The following is a 23,355-nucleotide window of genomic DNA, read 5'->3' on the forward strand; positions in this document are numbered from 1 at the left end:
AGAGCATCCACTTTCCAAGCTGAGGGATGAAACCTTTTTGTGCAAAACTTTGGCAGCTGGTAATTTAGTGGAGAAGCGAACAGATCCATGTCTGGAGTTCCCCATAACACTGTCAACCTCTGGAATACATGAGGATCCAATTTCCACTCGTGGGGATCCATAATTTGTCTGCTCAACACATCTGCTAAGGAGTTCTGTGCTCCTGGCAGAAACCTTGCCTGAAGATTTAGCTGTAAACTGAGAGCAGTCTCCCACAAAATCATTGCTTGTCTGCATAGAGGATAAGAATTGCTTGTTGATGTACCACATGACAGTTGTGTTGTCTGTTTGAATCAACACCTGCCCTGGAAGAAGTAAATCCTTGAAAGCTATCAATGCAAATTGGACTGCTAACATCTCCTTCAAGTTGATATGTAGATGTTGAAGTCTGGCAGGCCACGTGTCTTATTTTCCATTTAGATGAGCTCCCCAAGCTTTGTCTGAGGCATCTGTCGTTAAAATCTGACTGTCACAGAGAGTCCCTTGTTTAGGTGACATTCCTGAGCCCACCACAAAAATTCCTTTTGAATGCAAGGTATTATTTGAATGACAGTGTCCAAATCTTGGCAGTGCTGTGTCCATACATTCTTGAGATACCATTGTAGCTTCCTCATATGCAGTTTGGCATTGGGAAGTACCAGAATACAAGATGCCATGAACCCCAAGGCTTGAAGGACTGTCCTTGCAGTCAGCCTGGACTGATGAGACAACTGGTGGAAGTAAAGAGAAAGATTCTTTTGTTTGTCCGGGGTCAAAAGGCCATCTGGGATGCTGTATTCAGTCTCACACCCAGAAAGCACATGTCCTGAGAGGGTACTAGACTGGACTTTATTTCGCTCACAGAATACCCCAGGCATCTTAACACTGCCATCACATACTGTAAATGATGAAGAAGTTCGCCCTTTCTTGGGCCAGTATCAGGCAATCGTCCAAATAAGGATAGATCTGTATTCCTCTTAGCCTGAAGAAAGCTACCACTGGAGCCAGAACCTTTGTGAACACTCTGGGCAGTAGATAAGCCAAAGGGCAATGCAGAGAACTGATAATGTGAAGTCCCAGCCTGAAAACGCAGATACTTCCTGCAACTGGGCCTGATAGGAACATGAAGGTAAGCCTCTTTGAGATCCAGAGTCACCATCCAGTGATCTTTGCCCAGCAGAGGTAAAAGCTGTTGTAACGTTAACATTTTGAACTTGGGAATGTCCAGATATGTGTTGAGGATGGATAAATCCAAAATTGGTCTCCACGTGTTTCCTTTCTTTGGTACTAGAAACAGGCGAGAATAAAATCCTAGGCCCACTTCTGGCAGAGGAACCGTTGTATGGCCCCTATTTGAAGTAGTAAAGAAATTTGCTTAGCCTCTAGTCTTTGCTGAGGAGGAACGTCCGCATGCCTTTGAAAGGAGGCAAGGTATGGAAATAAAACTTGTAACCCTGGTGTATGATATCCAATACCCATCTGTCTTGGGTAATCAACATCCAATTTTCCTTGAAGAGTGCTAACCTTCCTCCCAAAGGTGCTGCCAGGCAAGAAGGATCTGGCAGCTGAAAAGTAGGTCATTGGGCCTGTTTACGAAAGGACTGGCCCCTGCCCTCACCCGAAGATTGTGCAGGTGAACTCCCGGTTCTAGGCCTGAAAGAACTCTGAGCTCTGCCCCTACCACGTCTAGATCTACCCCTAGACTGAGAATCATAAGAAGGATACGTCCACCCCTTAGCAGGCCAATTCCTACTAAACTGAGGCTGAACTTGCAAAAAATCCTTAACAGCCTGCATAGACTTAGCCTTGTCTTCCATTTTCTTCAAGACTGATTCCACAGGTGAACCAAACAACACATCAGACTGCAAAGGAGCATCCAAAATCCTTGTCTTAACATGGTCAGATAAATTCTGATCCTTTAACCAGGCGTGCCTGCGAAGAACTGAGCCAGTGGCAGCCACCCTAGACGAGGCCTGCACAGCATCAAAACCACACTGTAATGAATGTTTACCCACTTGTTCAGAGACATGCACCAAATCTTGCAACTCTTTACACTCAATGCCTTCCACCAGAGCATCCACCTTAGACTTCAATTGAGAAAGAAGAAAGTTTTGATATTTCAACATATGAAACTGGCAATTCAAAGCCCTCATAGCTAAGGTAGAAGATGTATAGACCTTCTTTCCCCATCTATCCAAAGCTCTGGCTTCTTTATCTAGAGGAACCGGATTTTTACAACAGAGGCCTTGACACCCTTAGGTCCCTGACTAATAGTTTCTGGGTCCGACTCTTATAAAGATATTTATGAGCCTCAGGCACCCTGTAATACCTATCCGGTTTAACAGGAGCAGGAGGCAGAGAATCAGGATTAAGTGAAGCCTCTGCAAACACATCTTCCACAACATCCAGAACCGGGGTATAGCCAAGGGCCTATGCTGGGGTAACAGCAAAAACTCCCTAAGCCTTTTCCTAGAATCAGAGAAGTCCTGACCTTCCCACTTAAAATGTTCCCTCATAGAATGAAGTGTCTCTGAAAAAGAAAAATCCTCTGGAGGAGAAGCAGAAGGAGTGGAATCATCTGCATCAGAATCAGAATAAGGAGAATACTCCTGCAAGTCTTCAGCTGAAGACTCTGACATATCCGAAGCCTGCTCAAAACTTCCCAACTCTGGCTCCACCCTAGGCCTCTTATCAGGAGGGGCCATCGAACCTCTAATCAGAGTAATTAAATCTTCTGCCATTTTAAGCATGTGCTTTAGGCACAGACCCTGCTGAACTAGGAGTGACACCAACAGAAGCTGAAACTGGCCTGCCTCTGGGAGAAGCCTTGGAAACAGAAGGAGAAGGCCTAACCACCCTAGGAAGGGAGGGGAGTACAGTAACTTGGGAAGCCCCTTCAGCCTGACCTGCCTCCTGAGAGACCACCTCCTGCAAAATAAAAGTCTCCCCCTGAGACTCCAGAGAAGTCTCCGTCGGAACCACCGGTTCCACTGAAGCCTCTAAAGAACCGGGCGTCCGAACGGATGACTCATCTTGCCTAGGTTTAACTGTTTTGTCGAGAATCCGACAGCATATTATAATTGCACCGCTTCCCAAAGACCAGCCTAGCACAATCCAACAATAGTGCTATTGAACCTAGCACAAAAGCGACACCCAACAACGTCGTGCTCAGGCCCCAAACAAGGAATACACAAAGAATGATAATCCCTATGCGTATCTGTTTCCCACAAGAAATACAGTTATTCACTTTTCTGACATCCGTAAAACACTGAGGCAAGAAAAACAAAATAATCCCCAACGGGTACTTAGCCAACTTGGATTCGGTCTGAAACTCCGAATTCGAAAAATTTCAGAACGCCGAACGGCACTTGCAACGCTGCTTCTGCATCGGACCATGCGGCAAAAAAGACTGAGGAAATGACGTCGGTCATGCGCTTTTGTACCCTGACGTCCTGATGTCAGTTTTAAGCGCCTTGACCAACGTCAGCCTAATACTTTGACAGCGGACTACCCATATGTAAGGACTGCAGCAATGTGAGATGAAGAACATCCCTGTCTGGATAAAAAGTGATAAAAGGTTCCACAGCCATGAGTGCCTGCAACTCGGAAACTCATCTTGCAGAAGTTATTGCTAGGAGCAGAGCAGTTTCCAAGATAAAAACTTTATATCAGCAGTAGCAGCTGGCTCAAAAGGAGGCAGGGTGAGTTTTTCCAAGACATAGTTGAGGTCCCATGCAGGTATTGGTGATCTCTTTGAAGGCCTTAAATTTTTGGCTCCTCTGAGGTACTGCCTTAACAAAGGATGAGAAAAGATTGGTGGCTCTGTATTGTAATGAGCCGAAATGGCAGAGGCATGAATTTTAATTGATAAAAAAGATAGGCCTTTGTCCAGCATCTCAGTTAAGTATTGCAAAATCTGAGGAATATTTGGTACAGCTGTATCAGTTCCTTCTGCCTGGTTCCAAGCACAGAATCTGCTCCATTTTCCTGCTTGTTTATATAACACATGACCGTGGTGTTGTCTGTCTTTATCAGTAGTTGTCCCGGATGAAGTAGGTCCTTGAAGGCTGTCAGGGCATTTTGAACAGCTAGCATCTCTTTTTGACTGATATGTAGATGCATTTGGTTTGAGGACCATGTGCCCTGAATGCACCTTTCTGCCATGTGGGCCCCCCCCAAGCATAATCTGATGCATCCGTTGTTAGTGTCTGCCTGGCTGGGGGCAATGTGAATGGCTGTCCCTTGTTCTGGTGACAAGCCTTCGCCCACCATCGAAACTCCTGTTGCAGGCAGGGGATGAGAGTAATCATTGTTTCCAGGCTGTAGCAATGTTGAGTCCAAACACTTTTTAGGTACTATTGAAGTTTCCTCATATGCAGTCTTGCATATGGAATTAGTAGGATGCATGATGCCATGAAGCCCAAAGCCTGCAGAATTTTTCTTGCAGATAACTGGGCCTTTGTTGCCAACATTTTCAAATAAGTAGTCATTTGCCTTTGTCTGGCGTGAGATAAGCCATCTGGGCAGTTGTATTTAAGCTTGCACCCAGGAATATTATCTCTTGAGAGGGTACTAGTTTTGATTTCTTTTCGCTGACTGTGTACCCTAGGTATGTTAGAAGTCTTTTCACAAATGCCAGATGTTGTAGAAGAATGTCCTTGTTCTCTGCTTGAATTAAACAGCCATCCAAGTAAGGATATATTTGTATTCCTCTTTGTCTGCAGAATGCAATTACTGGTGCCAGGCACTTTGTAAAGACCCTGGACGCAGTAGATAAGCCAAAGGACAGTGCAGAGAATTGGTAATGCATTGTGCCAGCCTTGAATCTGAGGTATATTCTGCATGATTGTCTGATTGGGACATGCAGGTATGCCTCTTTTAGGTCTAAAGTTACAAGCAAACATTCTTGCCCAGCATGGGCAGAAGCTGCTGCAAAGTCAACATTTTGAATTTTGGTATATCCAGGAATGTGTTCAGAATAGATAGGTCCAGTATTGGTCTCCAGGCTTTGTCCTTTCTGGGTACCAAGAACAGTCAAATTCTTGTCCTTGCTCTTGCTCTGGTACTTGTTGAATGCCCCCCAGGGCCATGAGGGATAAAACTTGTTTTTATGCCTCTGCCCATTGATTTTTTTGGCAGATCTGGGCAACCGTTTGCCTTTGGCACGGTATGGAAATGGAACTTGTAGCCTTGTGACACTATTTAGAACCCACTTGTCCTGGGTTATAATGTGCCAATTTTGAGAAAAAAGTGCTAATTTTCCCCCTATGTGTGCTGCCAGGAGATAAGTGCTTGGTGCAGTCAGGGGGAAGTCATTGGGACTGTTTCCTGTATGGTTGTGATTTGTCTTCTCCAACTTTGGAGGTAGAAGCACTCCATTGCTTTGACCTGTATGAACCTTGTGCCTGGGAACTGCCCCTTTGGGGTCTGTCTGACACAGGAAAGGACCAATTCTTTGTAGGCCAGTGTCTACTAAACCTAGGTGGCTGTACTTGTAAAAAATCTTTGACAGTTTGCATAGATTTAGCTTTGTCCTCCATTTTCTTTAACACCTCTTCTGCCTTAACACCAAACAAAGTATCATGCTGTAAAGGTGCATCTAATAATTTATCTTTGACATGATCAGGCAGATTTTGTTCCTTTAACCAAGCATGCCTCCTAATTACAGAACCCGTAACTGCGGCCCTGCAGGAGGCCTCCAAAGAATCAAAACCACATTGCAAAGTATGCTTTCCAACTTGTTCAGCTGCATGCAATAAATCCTGCATTTCCTTGTTTTCTGCACATTCAGAGTTTAACAACATTTTTTGTTTAAGCAATGCCATGACATGTTGCTGATATTTGAGAATATGCAACTGACAGTTTAAGGCCCTTATTGCCAAGGTAGCAGATGTGTAAACCTTTTTTCCCCATCTATCCAGTGCCCTAGAATCTCTGTCAGAGGGGATAGGGTTTTTTGCAGAGGAAGCCTTAATTCCTTTAGGACCCTGTGAAATAGTTTCTGGGTCTGCAGCAGGGTTTTTAAAAAGGAATTTATGAGAGTCAGGAACCCTGTAGTATCTGTCAGGCTTAACAGGAGCTGGAGGTAAGGAGTCAGGGGTCAGACTAGACTCCGAAAACACGTCATCTACAATGTCTAACACAGGTGGAATGGCAAGAGGCCTGAGTTGAGGTAGTAAAAGGAAGTCCCTGAGCCTCTTTTTAGATTCTGAATAATCTTGGCTCTCCCAGTGGAAATGCTCCCTCATGGTGTGCAAGGTTTCCCCAAGAAAATAGTCCTCTGGAGAAGAAGCTGAAGGAACAGATTCTTCAGCATCAGAATCCTCATGGGGGGAAGAGAATATTCCCGATCAGAAGAAATAGAAACCTGATCTGAAGATTCAGTCTGTCTCTTGCCTAGGCCTCTTATCAGGAGGGGGATGGGAACCCCTGATCAAGGTAATCAAGTCTTCGGCCATTTTGAGCATCTGTTTTTTGGGCATAGAGGCCTGACCATGTGGCTCTTGAGTTTGTTTCTTTGCTTTAGAAGGTGCTGTAGTCTTTGCCTTTGAAGGTGAAGTCGGTTTAATGTAAAGATGTTTAGGTCAGAATACACCCCTCAGAAGCCGGTGCCTGCTCAGCGGCTCCAGACCCATGTGAGGGAAGTGTCCGAGGCCCCAATACCTTGAGTTTCCAGCGGCATAGCCGACTCCACGTGGGAGTCAGTAGCAGCCTGGACTCTAAAGTAGCAGGCGTCAGTGGCTGCGAAAGTGCCTCACTGAGAACCGGCGACTGGCTTAGGAGAAGCTTCATCATCAGTTTTGGGCCTCGGTTGTTTCTCTCTCTCTCCCTTTCTTTGCATTTTTTGTGAACTCCGGTAGTCGGATGGCTATCCAACGACATTTCTGGATAATTAAACCGGCGTCCAAAATAGTTTAAAGCAAAATCATACCAATGCTTAGTAGTGTGTTGGTTAAATCTAGCACAAAACCGACAACCAGAAACGTTGTGATCAGGGCCTAGGCAAGGAATACAGTAAGAATGAAAGTCCTTATGAGGTATTTGCTTTCCACAAGAAATACAATTATTTACTTTTTCTGACATCGGTCTGGAGCAAGAAGAAAGTTTCCCGAATGGGGTACATAGCTTTATTGAAGACTTCGGATCTGAAACTCGAACACGAAAATCTCAGGAGTCGGCCGACCGGCACTTGCGAACTGCTTCTGCTTCGGGCACTGCGCAGCAAGAAAGATTGAGGAAAATGGCGTCGGCTGCTTATTTTATACCCCTGACGACCTGATGTCAGGGAAGGGGCGACAGCAACCGATGCAGAACCCAAGACTTTGGAATTCAGGCCGACCGAGGGCAACCTGCCAGCAGGATTACCCAAATGTAATGACTGCAACAGTGAAACACGAAGAACATCTGGTCCTCTGCAAGTAATAGCTCATCTATCTATACATATCTAAGGAATTCAAAAATCCTCATTCCTTTGTTCTGTCACAGTCACACAGCTGCTCCTGAGGTGGCGCAGGATCCCTGAATCCCACAGGTTGTGACTCTTACTCAGTTTGCCACTTTCTTTACAATCTCACTCTTTTTCCCTTTACTCTGTCTAATCTTCCCATGTTTAGACAGAAAGGGCCAAGATTAGGAAGGGTACTTCCTGATACATCTAAGGGTGGAGACATGCAGAATTCTTTGACACAGTTTCAGAAGGGTACTTCCTGTTACATCTAGGAGTGGAGGCATGCAGAATTTTTTGACAGATTTCATTTGTTTCCTTTTCTTAACAAGTTTATCCAAAGGGACATCAAGAAGCCCAGCTTTTACCTGGGCAAAGAGAGGCTGGGTTTTCAGCTAGGCATGTATTTGAGTAACTAACTGACTTGTGTAGCAGCCACCCTACATGATGGCATCAAGAGCATCACAGCCACACACAAGTGCCTGGACAACTACAGGAAAACATTACACAGGTCCTGGATGTCCCTCTGAAGGACCCCAATACCTCAGATTTAATCTGTTCCTGTAATAACTCAAGGTATTTGAGCATATGAAATTGGCAGTTGACAGTCCTCATGGCCAGAATGGCTAAAGTAAATTTCTTCTCATCAAATTGGTCCAGTACTCTGCTTTTCCGGTCATTTGGTAGGGGGGTTCTTGGATGCACGTCCAAGAGCTCCCCCTTAGCAGATTCTGTTTACACCACTGTTGGATCTACCATAGGATTTTTATAAAGGTGCTTATGAGATTCTAGCAACCTGTAGAAACTATATGACTACCTAAGAGCAAAGGGAAGGGAGTCAAGATGCACAGACATGCCCTGAAACACATCATCACAGACTATGTGATCTGGAGGAACTGTCAAAGATATATGGAAGGAAAGGTTCAAAGCCTCTCTATAATGCATTTAAGCTTTAGAAAATTCCCTAAACTCCTAAATGAATGTTTCCTTTATCCTGTGAAGAGTGCCACTAAAAGATAAACCCTCAGGATGTGAAGCTGGGAGTAAGGTGTAATCGGAATAAGAATCTTCAAAAGTCTGGCAGGGAAGGTGTTCTACATATGCCAATTCCTCCTCATTCTCTGATTCCAAGAAATCTGATTCTCTGGGAGGGAAGTGACCCTTTCCAGGGAAGAATCCTGAACACAGGATCCTTTTGCTGGGCAGGGTCCCTGCTCTTCATGAAATCCATGAAGAACTACTGCCATATTTCTATATCTTGCGAAAAGACCTGGGAAGAGAAGGCAGTGGGTTGAGACAGCAATGGCTATGGGACAAATCTGAGGGGTTATTAGGTCTGGATACCGAAAGCTTCAGTAAAATGAAGTCCTCTGGTCGTAGTGACCTCATTCTAGCTCTTAGGCATCTCCTCTATAACAAGAAAAAAGGTATATCATCATCACCCTCAGTCACCAGAATGTGGGCACTGGAAGATGTGGCCTGCTCACCAGCTTCAGACCCATGTAACACTGGCCTCGTGTCTAACTGTGAAATAGAAGCCATAGTCATTGTGGCCACTGGAGGGGTCACACCAGTGGACTCCAGCACAGAAGGTGCCAGATCAGGGTGCTGCAAAGATGCGGCAACTGCATCACCAACATTAAGCTTAGTCAAAGGCCTGGACAAAGAAATGTCCTCTGAATCCTAACATCCATCTCCTTCGGCCATTTATCCTTATGCTTTTTTTGAAGAAGTCCTGAGAACTGGTAGACACCAAGGCATATAAAGGGTCTGGCCTTACTATTTTCCTTGCTAGTCTCCATGTGTAACTGAAAGACTCAGCCCTACACTTAATGGTTTTTGAATTGAACTTCTCACACTACTGACAAGTAGCAACATCGTGCTGAGGGCCTAGACAAAACAAGCAATGTGAATGAAAAGTTTTGTGCAGAATATGCTTTCCACAAGAAAGAAAAAAAGAAGTTATGTCTTACCATAACGTTCCATCTGTGTTGTTGATCTTTATATATTCATCACTGATGAGATGTCAGTACTGTCTTCAGAACCGAGTCAGCCTTATACCAAGCTTGCGCTAGCCAAAAACTCCCGACCTAAACTTTTACCCATAGAACCCTTCTCCCTCTTACCTCAGATCGAGTTTGCCCATTATTAGTAAAGCAGAGGCAGTTTCTGCACAAGTACCCTAAATCAGTACTTGGACCCAAAGTATACCCCAGGCACCTTAGGAGGGGGAAGGAGGGTGGGACGTGATGAATGAATGAAGATCAACAACACAGATGGAATGTTATGGTAAGACATAACTTCTTTATCTGATGTTGTTAATCTTCATTCATTCATCACGGATAGGACAGAGTCCCCAGCTAACTTGTGTCACTTGGGCGGCCTTTATTGAAGAATATTCCTGAGCACTATTGAGCCAAAAGAAGCTCTTCCTCTGGAGACCAAATCCAATTTGTAATGAGTTATAAAGGTATGAGGATTAGCCCACGTTGCTGCTGCACAGATATCATCCAAAGAAGCTCTCAAATGGAACGCCACAGAAGTAGCCATAGATCTAATGGAGTGAGCCTTGATTTCCTGGGTATAGTTTTTTTTTTTTTTTTCTGACATGATGACAAATGAAAAGTATACAATCTCTGAGCCATTTAGATAGGGTCACCTTAGAAACTGACTTTCCCATTTAAAGACCAGAAAAGAAATAAATTGTTGATCAGATTTGCGCATTGTTTTGGTCCTATCTAGACAGAATCTCAACTGTCTGTGCATGTCTAATGAATGCATACAGTATTCTCCTTTATTAGAAAAGTTTGGGAAAAAGACTAGGAGGTCAACAGTCTGATTAATGGAGAAATCCGAAATTACTTTGGGGAGAAAGGAAGGGTTTGTCCGGAGTGATACTCTGTCCTTGTGGAAGATCAAATAGGGGCGTTTTATGCATCGAGCATGGAGCTCTGAAATTTGCCTAGCTGACAGGATGGCCACCAGAAAAAGAGACTTCCAGGATAAGAACTTGATGTCACAAGTCGCTGCAGGCTCAAAGGGAGGTTGTATCAAAGATTGTACGACTAATGTAAGGTTCCACAGTTCTACAGGTTGTTTGACTGGTGGTCTAATGTGAGAGACTCCTTTTATAAAGATTTTACATAGACAATGCGAAATCAAAGAAGAATTCCCAAAACCATTAAGGAAGCTTGAAATAGCAGCTAGATGGACTCGTACAGTAGAAACTGCAGCCCCGCCTTCAAAGAAATTTGGCACATAATGTAGTACTACAGTAACAGGGACTGAGTACGGATCTAGTTTTCTTTGCTTAGACCAAATTGAAAATCTCTTCCGTTTGTCAAGATAAAGTTTCCTAGTGGATGGTTTGTGGGAGGCCAGAATAATATCACGCACTGGGGAGGAAAGGTTGTTCTGCCTGCTCAGCGCAAGTGGAGAAACCAAGCTGTCAGCTTGAGGCTGGTTAAGTTCGGGTAATTGAACCTGCGGGGGTAAGAAATCAGGTCTGGAGTTGGATCCAGAATCCACGGTTGGCATAGTAGGTACGGCCGGAGAAGGGGGGAACCATACTTGTCAATGCCAGTTGGGAGCTATGAAGACCACTCTGCTTTTCAACCGAAGAGCTTTCTTCAAGAACAGGAGAATCAGAGGGATGGGAGGGTAAGCATATAGAAGTCCTGTGGACCAATCATGGGTAAGAGCATCCCTCGAGGACTCACCCTGTGGGGGAATTAGGGCAAAGTAGTTGCTGCATTTGTGGCTTGACGGAGAGGTGAATAGGTCGCAGCAAGACTGGCCCCAATGATTGAAAATTATTGTCGTGATGGACGGATTGAGGGTCCACGCGTGATGCAGTAAAATACATCTGCTCAGCTTATCTACAATCACGTTGGAATCCCCAGGAATATGCATTGCTATCAGAAAGCGGTTGGAAGCTATCGCCCATTGCCAAATTTTCATGGCCTCTCGACGTAAGGGATAGGACTTGGTTCCTCCTTGTTTGTTGATATACCAGACTACTGACATGTTGCCTGACTGGATGGCAATTGTTTCAGAAGGAAGGACAGATTGGAATGCTTGCAACACTAAAAGCACAACCCTCATTTCTAGGACATTGATATGCAGATTGGTCTCTCTTGTGGACCATGTGCCTTGGACTGTCATTCCTTGAAAATGCCCCCCCCAATCAGGGAAGCATCCATGGTCACAGTGGCTCTGGGCTGAGGATGATGGAAGGGATGGCTCTAAAGCTCTGTTTCTGGACTCATCCACCAAAGTAGGTCCTGTTTGCAGTGATTGGTTATCTGAATCTGAAAGGAAAAAGGGTGATTTGGGTACCACCGAGATAACGGAAGCCATTGAAGGAGTCTCATGTGAAGTTTTGCAAGAGGCACCACTGGTATAGAAGCTACCATAGAACCTAGGAGCTAGAGGACCTCCCGTGCTGAAACTTTGTTTTGACAGAGAATCACTTGGAGATGAAGCCTCAGTCTTTGTAATCTGTGGTCCAAGAGAGAGACTAAACAGGAGTGGGTGCTGAATACTGCTCCTATGAACTCTATGGACTGGGTCGGCATCAGGTTGGATTTCTGCTAATTTACTGAAATTCCCAAAAGTTTCACCAGGGAAAGAGTGTATTTCAGGGCCGTTACCAGTAGATGCTTGGTGGGGGCGGTAAGGAGCCAATCGTCTAAATATGGAAACACCCGGAATCCTTGCAGTCTCAAGTGAGCTGTTACTACCGCCATGCACTTGGTGAACACTCTGACGGCCGTACAGAGTCCGAAAGGCAGAGCATCTAATTGGCAGTAATTGGCTTCCAGCCGGAAGTGAAGCAACCTCCTAGAGCGCTTGTCCATTTTGATGTGGTAATACACATCCTGAAGGTCCATTGAGTATATCCAATCGCCGTTCCCCAAAAAGGGAGAATAGCTTGAACCGTGACCATCCAGAATTTAGTTTGGGTGACAAACTTGTTTAAATTGCTGAGATCCAAAATCAGTCTCCAGTCCCCTGTCTTTTTTGGCACCAAAAAGAATCTCGAGTAAAATCCGGATCCACACTGGTCTGGTGGGACTGCATGGATGACCCTTTTTTGGCACAGCTTTTTTATCTCTAGAGCTGCTTCTTCCCTTTGACTGGGTGGAACATTGAGAATTCGTCTTGGTGGCTTTGGGTAAGAATCAAATGGGATGTGGTAACCTCTGGTTATTATCTTCTTCACCCAAGAATCATTGGTTATCGATTGCCCTGCAGCATGGTGCAGAGAGAAACATCCCCTGACTGCTTAAAGCAATCGGGTCGCTCTTCAGGAGCACTGGTAGGACTGTCCAGAGAAAGAGTCCTGGGTCCCTAGTTAAGCGGGCCCCCCTCTGCCTCGGTAGGTGTGTTTTCCAGAAGAGTTACCCCCTCTGCCTCTGGTAGTGAACTCGCCATATGTGTCATGAAAAGGACCCTGACACTTCTTGTGCCACAACTTTCCACTCCTCTGATTCCTGGAGAAGGAACACTGGGTATGGAAAAGCGTACATCTATGGCAGACAGGGTCTTACTGTCTTCCTCACACCTGGCTAGAATATCTTTCACTTTTGGGCAGAACAGGGGAGACGCTTCAACTGGAGTGTTCAGGAAGGAAGACTTAAAGGGGTCCACAATAACACAAAGGTGCACCCAGGCATGGCATCTCATAACAACACCTGAACCAGCAGCTCTTGCCACCCCTTCGGTTGTATGTGATATTAACCTCATGGACGAGTTCGAAATAGATTCCAGGGTTGCGAGCTGCAAGGCATCTTTGTCACTCACCTCGTTGGACACCTGTCCTGATAATGTTCCACAGAATTCAGAGAATAAGTCTCTTTGGAGCCTAGTAAAATGTGTCAAATAGTTTAAGGGCTGTATGGCAAAGGTCGATGAAGCAAAGACTCACTTCCATAATCTGTCCACTGCCCGGGACTCCCTGTTAGGCAGATGAACAGTCTGTCTCTCTTCGGCAAGCTCCTTCCTCATGGCGGCTGCCACCACCATAGCACCTACTGGTAAACCTTTAGACTAATGTGGGCTCTCCTCGGGGGAGGGGGGGGATTTTATCTGGTCTCCTTGGGATTGGCTCAACAGAGTCAGGATTCTTCCAGGCGTGCTGTACCACGAGCTGGACTAGCTCATCTGCAGGTGGGGGTCACCCAAGAGGTAGATGGATGGGCATGAAAGGCCTGTAGGAAGATGGACTCCTTGGAGGAAGGGTCTTTGGTTTCCAGTCACCCCTCTGTTTCAACATTTCAGGAGGTGACCATGGGGACCCATCCCCTTCATTGTAATCCATGTCCTCTGTAAGAGACGCCTCAGGGGATTCTACGTGCTTCCTCTTGCATGACGTTTTCCGTGGCACCTTTTCAGTGGGAACTTCTAAGGAGGGCTCTTCTAAGGAGGGCTCAGAAGAAGGGGCACCCTGCAGCAGGGTTTCCAGCGGCTCTCGTGCCTGATGCCCCAAACCAGTGGCTTGTGTCAGCTGCAGCTCAGGGGGAGGGGACATCTGGGGATCCAACGCCGGCGGTTTGCTTCCAGAAGCAACAGCCCTCTTCATTGCCTGGAAAGCAGGCCCGCCTGAAGAGGGATGGAAACCCAGAACCAAGAAAGACAACCTCAGAACTGGAGTCACACCCCGCTCTGTCAAACCTGCTCCTGAGAGAGGTGCCTCAAGAAGGACTGGTGCCGACAGAACTCCTGGCACCATGGATGGAACCATAGACACGCTCAGGACCATACATGGCATCGAAGAGCCCGAACCTGAGGAAGACCTGGCTCTGAAAGAACCAAAGGGTCGGTTCTGGAGCCACAGTGAGGTCCACTAATGGCACAGAGGAAGTGGGCACCAAAGGAGGCATCTGAGTCAAAGACTTTGAAACATGCAAGGAGATTACAGGAGGAGAATACGATGGAGTCCGTGGAGAAACACTCCCAAGTCCGAAAGGTGGATGGGTCTTAGAGGGTATAAGAATCCCCCTGGCAGTTAGCAGCTGGTCCACAAGGTGCACCACATCAAGTTCAGAACAGCTCCTGGTGGACCTAGTGGATATCCTCGATGGGGACTCTGACCGCTCAAGGAAGGGGCTATATATTTGTCCCAGAAAGGGGTCCACTGACAGGGAGTATCGGGTCCATGTTGTGGAGTCCAACGGCACTGCTGTTTCGAGTTTGGAGATGGGGAGTAATGAATCATCTATTCAGTCACGGGTACCATAGATACGCTTGGTGCCATAACGGCACTCAGTACTGAAGTGGGTGTGGAGGTAGTCATTGGAGGCTCAGCTAAAAGTGGGGTCATAGTCATGGGTACCGGAGGCATGTTCGATCCCGTGGCACTCAGTACCGAAGAGGATGAAGCAATTTGTAACTTGGGAATAAATGGTGCCATAGAAAATACTGGCGCTGAAGACAAAGATAGTTGACGAAACTGAGGTCAGTGTCATAGGTCCCATTGAAGGCGAAAAGCTGAGGTACCAGGACAGAAGGAATAAAATGGATATCTACTACTACTACTCTTGTGTCTTCCTCTGAATGTCAGTGTCATAGGGACTGGCTTTGGCTCCGACGTCACTTTAGGCATTTTTGATTTAAGTGGCTTGTCCAAATCACCTGAAGGTGAAGAAGGTACAGAATGTGGTCTTTTCTTTCTTGGGGGGGGGGGCTCCGACGCACAAAGAGCCTCTGAAAAGGGTGTCTTAAGGAGGCCCTTCAGAATCAACTTGTTTTTTCGTTCATTCAGTGTACGGGCACTAAACCCCTTACAAATAGAACACGGAGGCTGCAACGAGAGATGGGGCACCCCCAAACAATACACATTTGCTTAAAGCCTGACATTCCTTTCTTTTCAGACATATTCCACACACACACATACACTAAACAACCAAAGATATATATATATATATATATATATAAAGTTTTTTTTTTTTTAAGGAAAGGAGAAAGAAATACCAGCAATGGTATTTAAGACTTACCACAAGGGTAGGGAGAAAGGCCGTACCACCAACGGTACTAAGATTACTGAAAGGTAATTAAGAAAAGGAGTCAACAGGAAAGGGTAAAGGTTAGCGACAGAAAGATAGACAAAAATCAGGAAAAGTACAAGAAACACCTATCAAACTCTATAAAATAGCTGACAGCTGGCTTGAACACAGCTTTACAGCTATGCTGCAAACAAGATCTGGGGTAACAGGGAGAAGGGTACTATGGGTAAAAGCTTAGCTCGAGAGTTTTTGGCTGGCGCGAGCTTGGTTCAAGGCCGACTCGGTTCTGAGGATGGAACCGACATCCCATCAGTGATGAATGAATGAAGATTAACATCATGAGATTTTATTTTCTTGAACATTTACAAGAAAAAAGGTCCTAACAAGGTACTTATCTGAAGGCATCTACAACTCTTGTGAGTCAACCTAACCCTTGCAATGACAATGCAAAGTAAAAGTGGTGCTGAGTATCAGAACACACAGTAAAAATAACTGATGATGGCACTGGCTAATGTCAGTTTTATACTGTGACTAAGACGTCGGTTTGCACAGATGTTCTCCGGCTATGGGATGATGAAAAGATTCTGATATTCAGCCTGGCCACAGGCTTCTGCATGTCAGGAAGACACCAAGAATCAGTACTGCAACGCTGAGCATGACGATCATTTTCTCCGCCTACCAGTAATCACCATTCTCTGTATCTTGTTTGCATTTTAGGGTTTCTAGTGTGCAAAAAACACGGAAGGGAAGCTCTTTTACAATGAACAGATTCAGACGTTTATAAAAAAGGAAAAAAATGTGCATGCCTAAATATGAGGCAATATTTCAACTCTGATAATTCATAGGAAAACTTTCAGGAAAATATACCTGGACAAGTGGGTAAAAAATGCACTTAAGACACTCGATCCTTAAAGATTTAAATGCAACTCAGATCTGCAGATGGCTGCAGTAAACTGACAATATTAGCACAAGAAGTTTTGGTGGCTAGATTTTTTCTAGTATCAAAAAACTTCACTTTTCTGCAGAAATATACATGATTTTAGTTTCTGATGTAATAATAATTCACTATTGAAATTTAGAGCATGGATCAGCAACATAATTATGATGTGGGGGGGGAGAGATAAATTATCAACTTCCCTAATTTGAGACTCAATAGTAACAATGCTTGGAAGTGCTTAATTGTTACACACACACCAAAAAAACTTAAGATCAGGTCTCATGCAGGGGCTAACAGCAGGGAGTGATGGCCGACAAAAAAAAAAAAAAAAACGGCAAGACAGTAGAACAGCTTTGTTTCTGCCTGTTGTAAATGACTCTCAGCTGTCCCTGAGTTTGTCTTATATTTTTTGTTCTGTTACTTATAATTTTTTAAAATTTTCTGGCAAATCACAGGGGATTGTAATCAGTCAAAGCCAGAGCTTCATATACTGAAATGAAAATGCAAACTGTGGCAAAATCTGATGCTCTATTAAAATTTTTAAATGAATAACAACAAGATTTAGAAACGGTCCTTGATTTTAACCCTTTGTCATTGTTTACTAGCAAGTGTACTGAAGTGGTAAACATTTTCAAACTTATCTGTGCATATCAGTACATTGTTTGTCCTACGTAATAATGCACAAACAACACTATTTTAGCTATCCCACCCCCCCTCCAGTCTTACTGGATGGTAGCAAGACTAATGCAGGAGGCTGTATGCAACATTAACAGCACTGAGCATGGAACCAAACCTAATGAGCAACTGTTTATAGACATTAATGGTGGTCCCAGAGGGTAGGTGGGCTCTTCCACTGCTAGGTAGATTCTTTGGTAAGTAATCCAAAATAATGGGACTGGTGGACATTCTTATAGTTCTAGGTTAGATTCAAAACAGATTTACCTATTTTTACCCAGATGCAGGTTTTTATACCAACCTGAAAAACATTCACTTCCAGGGTATTTCTACCTATTAGATTGTACTGCAACCCTTTCCAATTGTATGTTCAGATAATGAAGCTAAGAGCATCTATTTATAGGAAGATGAAGGCAATCAAATGATACGAAGGCTAGTTAACTCACACTATTGTGAGCAGGGGAATTTTATGTCATGATTTACTGCCCAAGTTGAAAACTGAGGCGGACTGAAGGGTGATGATAATCTGTCAAGACACATTTCTTGACAAAATGTTAAGGTCTTTGTAATGCACAGTCTTGAGCTTCACATTACAGCAGGCTGGTGGGAGGTGCTGTGCATTTGGTAGGACTAGATGTTCTTTCATCAACGGCTAGAAAAGGGCAGTGATTACGTTGAGAGATGAGACCAGCATACCAAGGAGGCCATATAAGAAATACTCAATAAGAGTACTATGTTCAGAGAGAGCTTCCTGAATCAGGTGCAGTATTTTAATAAGTTACCTTCTTCTCAGATGCCTTGGCATATTACTACATGAGATTGATAGAAGTGAGATAGGATGTTAATGAGTAACATGGCAATTCACTTCCAGGTAGTATTTTCATTCGTACTTTGTTAAACTTCACAGTATTATGTTAGTACATTAACAGTACTAGTACCATTATCTTTATAGCTGCTTCAGGTGGGATGTGCTTTTATCAGTTTAATATCACAGTTTTCACGATTTTAAAATAAAATTAAAAGAATTATACTGAAAATCTGAGGCATCTTGCATCTGAAGTTCTGACTACTACTTCTGGGGCTGAGATAAATGGGCAAATGAATTTTTATTATAGTGTTCTATTACAAAACATACTAGATTCAAAGAAGACAGCTGGCAGGCATGTCCTACTGTCATGTCTTAAACACCATTAAAATAAATATGCTTGACTGCAGAACGAGACAATTAACCCGAGTAGGGTAGTCTGCCTTTTAAGTGACTTTGGCATCCCACTGTCACCCTTCATCTGCCTTTCCCTCCATCCTTTCAAAACCCATAACTTGTCATCTTGAATGCTTTAATGGATTACCCTTTGTTACCACCTACTCCACTAGCCCATACCTTGGGTCCATCAACACATTTTTAAGTACTTTCAGAGATCACAGGATCAAAGGAGCATTCGGTCTCTACAAATATGGTGCTTGTTGCCTCTCTTGTGCTCTGTATTTCATGTTTAAAATTACTCTTTACAGCTCCCTGACATTAGCTTGTGCATCCACCATAACAACTTCTTGCATGTCCTTGTCTTCTGGTTACTGCTGAAAGGTACCCTAACCCCTTCTAATCTCAAGTCATGCCCTTTCTCCCCCCACCTCCCAAACATTTCCATTGGCTTTTGCTTGTACTCCTTCAGGAAGGTTGAAAAACTTTTCCCTGCATGGCTTCCAGAAAAGTAAATGGTACTAAAGGTATGTCTTGTACAGGATCCAGCAGAGTGAAACCATTATATCTTTGATCTGAAATTCTGCAATCTGCTCGCTACAGATATATCCCAGCATTCTGTTTACTGCTGCCTTACCCTCTCACTCCTACTCATGGTGGTCAAGGCAAACTCTGATAAACATCTTCCAGTCATTTTCATGCACCACCACAGTACTACTTCCCCGGCTATTTTAGACAACATTGTCCAAGTTCACTACCCTGCTTCTGAATACAATTTCTGCCCATTCTGACAGCTCTTCCAAGTCTTCACTTACACTATACCTTCATCCTCCATTGCAGCACCCATTTCTGCATCAGCCCCAAAACAGGGTAATCTAGTTCTCCATTCCTTCAGATATGTTTGAAATGAATGTTTTGAATGGTAAACCCAGCAACTGTGGGTTGGGGGGGGATACTGAGAAGCTGTTTCTTTCTCTCTCTTCCATTTTCCAGGGCTGAGGTAGACTTGTTGGCTTGATAAGTTTCTACAAAAAATGCTTTGGGTCATGCAGCAAAACAACTATCAGATTATGAGTAAACTCAGGTAGAAATCAGTAGCATCAGGGTTTGAAATTCCACATAGCACAGTATACACATCACGTGCACTGACACCTGTGAACAATGAAGAAGTAGGTGGGGGGAATAATTGATTAGCTAATAAGTAACTCCCTCCAGCAGTCGGGATGCTGCCATGACAGGGGGCTCCAATCTCCTTTCCTCTTTTCCCACGACAATTTTCAGGGACTTGGGTAAGAATAAGAGGAAGGACACAAGGATCCAACAAACAATATGTATGGATGAAAAGCAAGAAAAAAAAGAGGCTTTCTGTAACTTTAAGTACAATGCATAATAAATTGCAACAGTGTCTTCTGAAATTAGAGCGGATTTAAAAAAAAAGTACAGTACGAATCTGCACAAAAAAGTTTGCTCCTAAATTACAGCTTCTGGGTGGAAGAAGGTCTAGTCTCTCTACCATAGCTACCTCGAACAGAGGGGTTAAAGCTGCGAGCTGATTTTCCTGTGGCACAAGGTTTGATTCTCTCGCACCTCCTTTGCCTGCTGTGTGACCTTGAGCAAGTTGCTTTACCAAACATTGCTTCTGGGTCACTCCTGAAAGGGACTTTCTCTCCAGTGGACCTACCTGGTTAACAAATTGGTATTTATTTATTATTAAAACTTGACTTGGCACAATATATAATAATATTCTTGTTAGAATGCTTTTGTTGCAGTTTGAAATGTATTTTCTGCACAATAAAAAGAAGTAATGTGTACAAAACTACCCTCTTGGAAATGATTCATATGTGTTAAAAAATAGGCTGCAGCTCTATCAATCAAAAAACATAAGCTGGAAATTTATCTTCTTTGCAGCAAAAATGCTGATGTATAGGAAACATATTCTTTTGTTTCTGTTTGTAGGGTAGTAGGGATACAAGTTGTTGATTAAGCAATCAAAAAAGTTTCTTACTTGATGAACATGCAAAAGCACTGATTATCTGCGGAACAGCCTGCTGCAACAGTTTATTAAGCAGTGTTGCCTGAACCAGTCACGGCATATATTTAGTCTGCCTCTCACATTTCTGGCTATAAAGTCCAGAACACAGTCAACTATAAAGTACTAATTTTATGTTACATGTCTATCCTCTGTTTAATTGAACAGCAAATCACCAGACTGGCATATATAATCGGAAGTATTGTGGAATGCAGGAAAAATCTGCAGTGCACAAAGTACACAGAACAACAACTTAACTTCTACGACATTTGTTTGTAGACATTTTTGTATAATCACTATGAGGGATGGGATACAGCAAAACAAGTCTGCGGTCTGGGGACAGATTTATGGAAGAACTCTTTTGGCAGGACTCAACCTGTACTTTGGCAGTCTGGGCTGTGTGAGATGCTGGAAAATATATTCTCAATTAAGGCCATTCATTGATAAAGCATTATACCTAATGCGCAAGTATAGCTTTGGATACAATAAGCTTGTGCATACATGTTCATCAGGTCTGCCCTACACTTGTTTTAAATGTATCCTGGACCCATCTAGGTCAGTAAACTGTTCTTCCAACCCCAGCAAATGCTTCATGTTATCACCCATTGCTTGCAAATCAAAAAGTGGAAGGCGTCTTATTTCAAAGCAGCTGTAAATATGTAAATGCATAACAGCATGAAAACAGTAACAATGCATTATTTACATCATTGACAACAGCAAATACACATTTACTTACTGCAAAATTAACCCTGTAAATGCTTTTTAATACGAATGAGTGTACTACACACTTTCTGTGGTGTGAGATAGTACTGGATACTGGGATTAGTATTAACCATCCTTGTTAATGCCTTACTAAAGGCTTTTCAACCAACACTATCCACTAACTGCAAAGTCATCCAAGATGTAAATAAGTGTGGGCTGTTATAACACATAGCTGATGAAACAGAAGTCAGCGCACCAGAAAGAGAATAGCAAAAATGCAGACCAACTGCAGCTGAGTAAACTAAACAGAACACTATGCTCCATTCCTATCCGCTGCTTTTCTGGCTCTGAAGTTAAACTTTCACAGCAACAGGCTACAGCTATGCAGAAAAGGCATGGGCATATTAATAATTCAAGTGTAACAGCACAATTTCAAAAAAAGAAAAATGTTAAAATGTGATTTTTAAACACACGGAAGCTACAGAGGCCCTGCTGATACATAAATGCTAGCAAGGTATTTTTTTTCCTGGAAATTGATTTTCTAAACAACATTACTGACATTCTCCATTAATGAGAGAGATTTTGGTTTTGTAAAGGCTCACTTCTAGTGAATTAACAATATATTGTAAAATGTACTTTCCATTTGACATATTTCGGTTTTGTAAAGGCTCACTTCTAGTGAATTAACAATATATTGTAAAATGTACTTTCCATTTGACATATTTTGGTTTTGTAAAGGTCCACTTCTAGTGAATTACCAATAAATTGTTAAATGAACTTTTCATCTATGGTAAAGGACATGCAATAGGGACAAGAAAGAGAGAGAGGAAGTATGTAACACAAAATTTTTCCATGTACTCACCAATCGGTTTTCATCAAAAACTTCAAACAAAAGCCTATGATTTCTGGGATTCACCTGAAAAATTAACAGTTGAAAAAATGGAGTGCTTTAAACATTTCCTGAACATAACTAATTCTTAAAAACTAATGGCAGTAATATATAACATACTTATCAAGCCATACCCAAAGACAGTTACTAAATAACAAGACACACACTCAAGAAAACTGTAAAACATAAAAGCAGCCCTTCGGTCGCCTGATTCCAAAAAGTGGGTCCGGTACGGGCGATGTCGCCTCCCCCTCCCCACGTCAGAGGGGGGTATAAAAAATCACGCCATCTCAAGTAATAGCGCATTTGTCTGTGTATGTTCAAGTGGCTGAATAAGCTTTTCTGGTGGAAGGCCTGCTGTCCAGTGGATGAACCATCCTGTAATTGTGCTGAGTTATAAAAGCAGGCCATTGAGCAAGAGCCACGGCTTGGTGCGCGAGTTATGCTTATAATGGATATAATGGCTGTGCTGCTTTGCTGTCTTGGAGCCTAAAAAATTTTTTTTTGTTGTTCTTTGATCAAGACATGCCTTTGTTTAGCTGGCTTGTTTGTGCCCCACGAAAAAAATTCTTTGTACACATTGCCATGAAACCCAGGGCCTGCAGGATTTTCCTTGCAGTCATTTGGGTGATTGTTCTTGTTTTCTTCTGTGAGGAAAGCCATTTGTGAGTTTGTGTTCTTTTTGGCTCCTAGAAAAATTATTTGTCTTGATTTTTGAATGTTGACTTTGTATCCCAAAGCCTGTAGTAAGTGAATGACCAATGCTGAGAATTGATAATGCTCTGACCCTGCAAGACATCTGAGGTATCTTCTGCAGCTGTGTCTGATTGGGACATGCAGGTATGCTCCTGAGAGAGTCCAGAGTAACCAGCCAAGACCCTTGTTGCTTTGATTTGTAGCAGCTTTGAAACTTGTATGAGTGCCTCTGCCCTTTGATTTTGTGGCAGGTTTGGCATGCCTTGTCTTGTTGGTGCATCTAAAAGCTTTACTTTAACATGATCTGGCAATGTCTGTTCTTTCAAAACCAAGCACATACATATGCCCCTGTCATAGCTGAGGAAGGAGAGAATCAGGAGAAGTAATGGAGTCTGATACACATCATCCAGTACATCTAACACTGGGACTAAAGATGGCGCCGGGCTGATGCTTTATACCCCTGCTGCTCTGGCGTCAGGGGAGGTGACATCAGCCGCGCGGCGGACAGACTTTGGAATTGGCCCGACCCGAGGGGGGCTGCCTGCAGGACAACCCATATGTCGGGACTGCAGTTGCATTCTTGAAGGACATCAAAGTTCCTACCCATCCTAACTGTAAATGCAAACTAAGCACAAGATGTTTTTCAATTTCTCTAAAACACGGTGTGATGATGTAAGGTAGTGCCAGCTATGCCAGAGACAGTAGGCAATGCACATGTAACATATGCCAGCATAGCTAGCTGGAGTTTTGGAAAGAAT

The 23,355-nt window shown here is 43.5% G+C and overlaps 1 protein-coding gene across 2 annotated transcripts in view; it reads right to left on the reverse strand.

The window, feature by feature from the left end:
- NEDD4L (NEDD4 like E3 ubiquitin protein ligase) overlaps positions 1-23,355 on the reverse strand; it is a 3,335,946-nt gene that overhangs the window by 1,652,521 nt on the left and 1,660,070 nt on the right. For both annotated transcript variants that reach the window (XM_044066167.1, XM_044066169.1), the window contains one exon: positions 21,875-21,928. In XM_044066167.1, the coding sequence (XP_043922102.1) occupies positions 21,875-21,928 (54 nt within the window). The remainder of the gene's footprint in view (positions 1-21,874; positions 21,929-23,355) is intronic.

This window comes from Protopterus annectens, chromosome 1.part0 (genome assembly GCF_019279795.1).
Source record: "Protopterus annectens isolate FY-2018-M chromosome 1.part0, PAN1.0, whole genome shotgun sequence".
Taxonomy (NCBI): Eukaryota; Metazoa; Chordata; order Ceratodontiformes; family Protopteridae; genus Protopterus; species Protopterus annectens.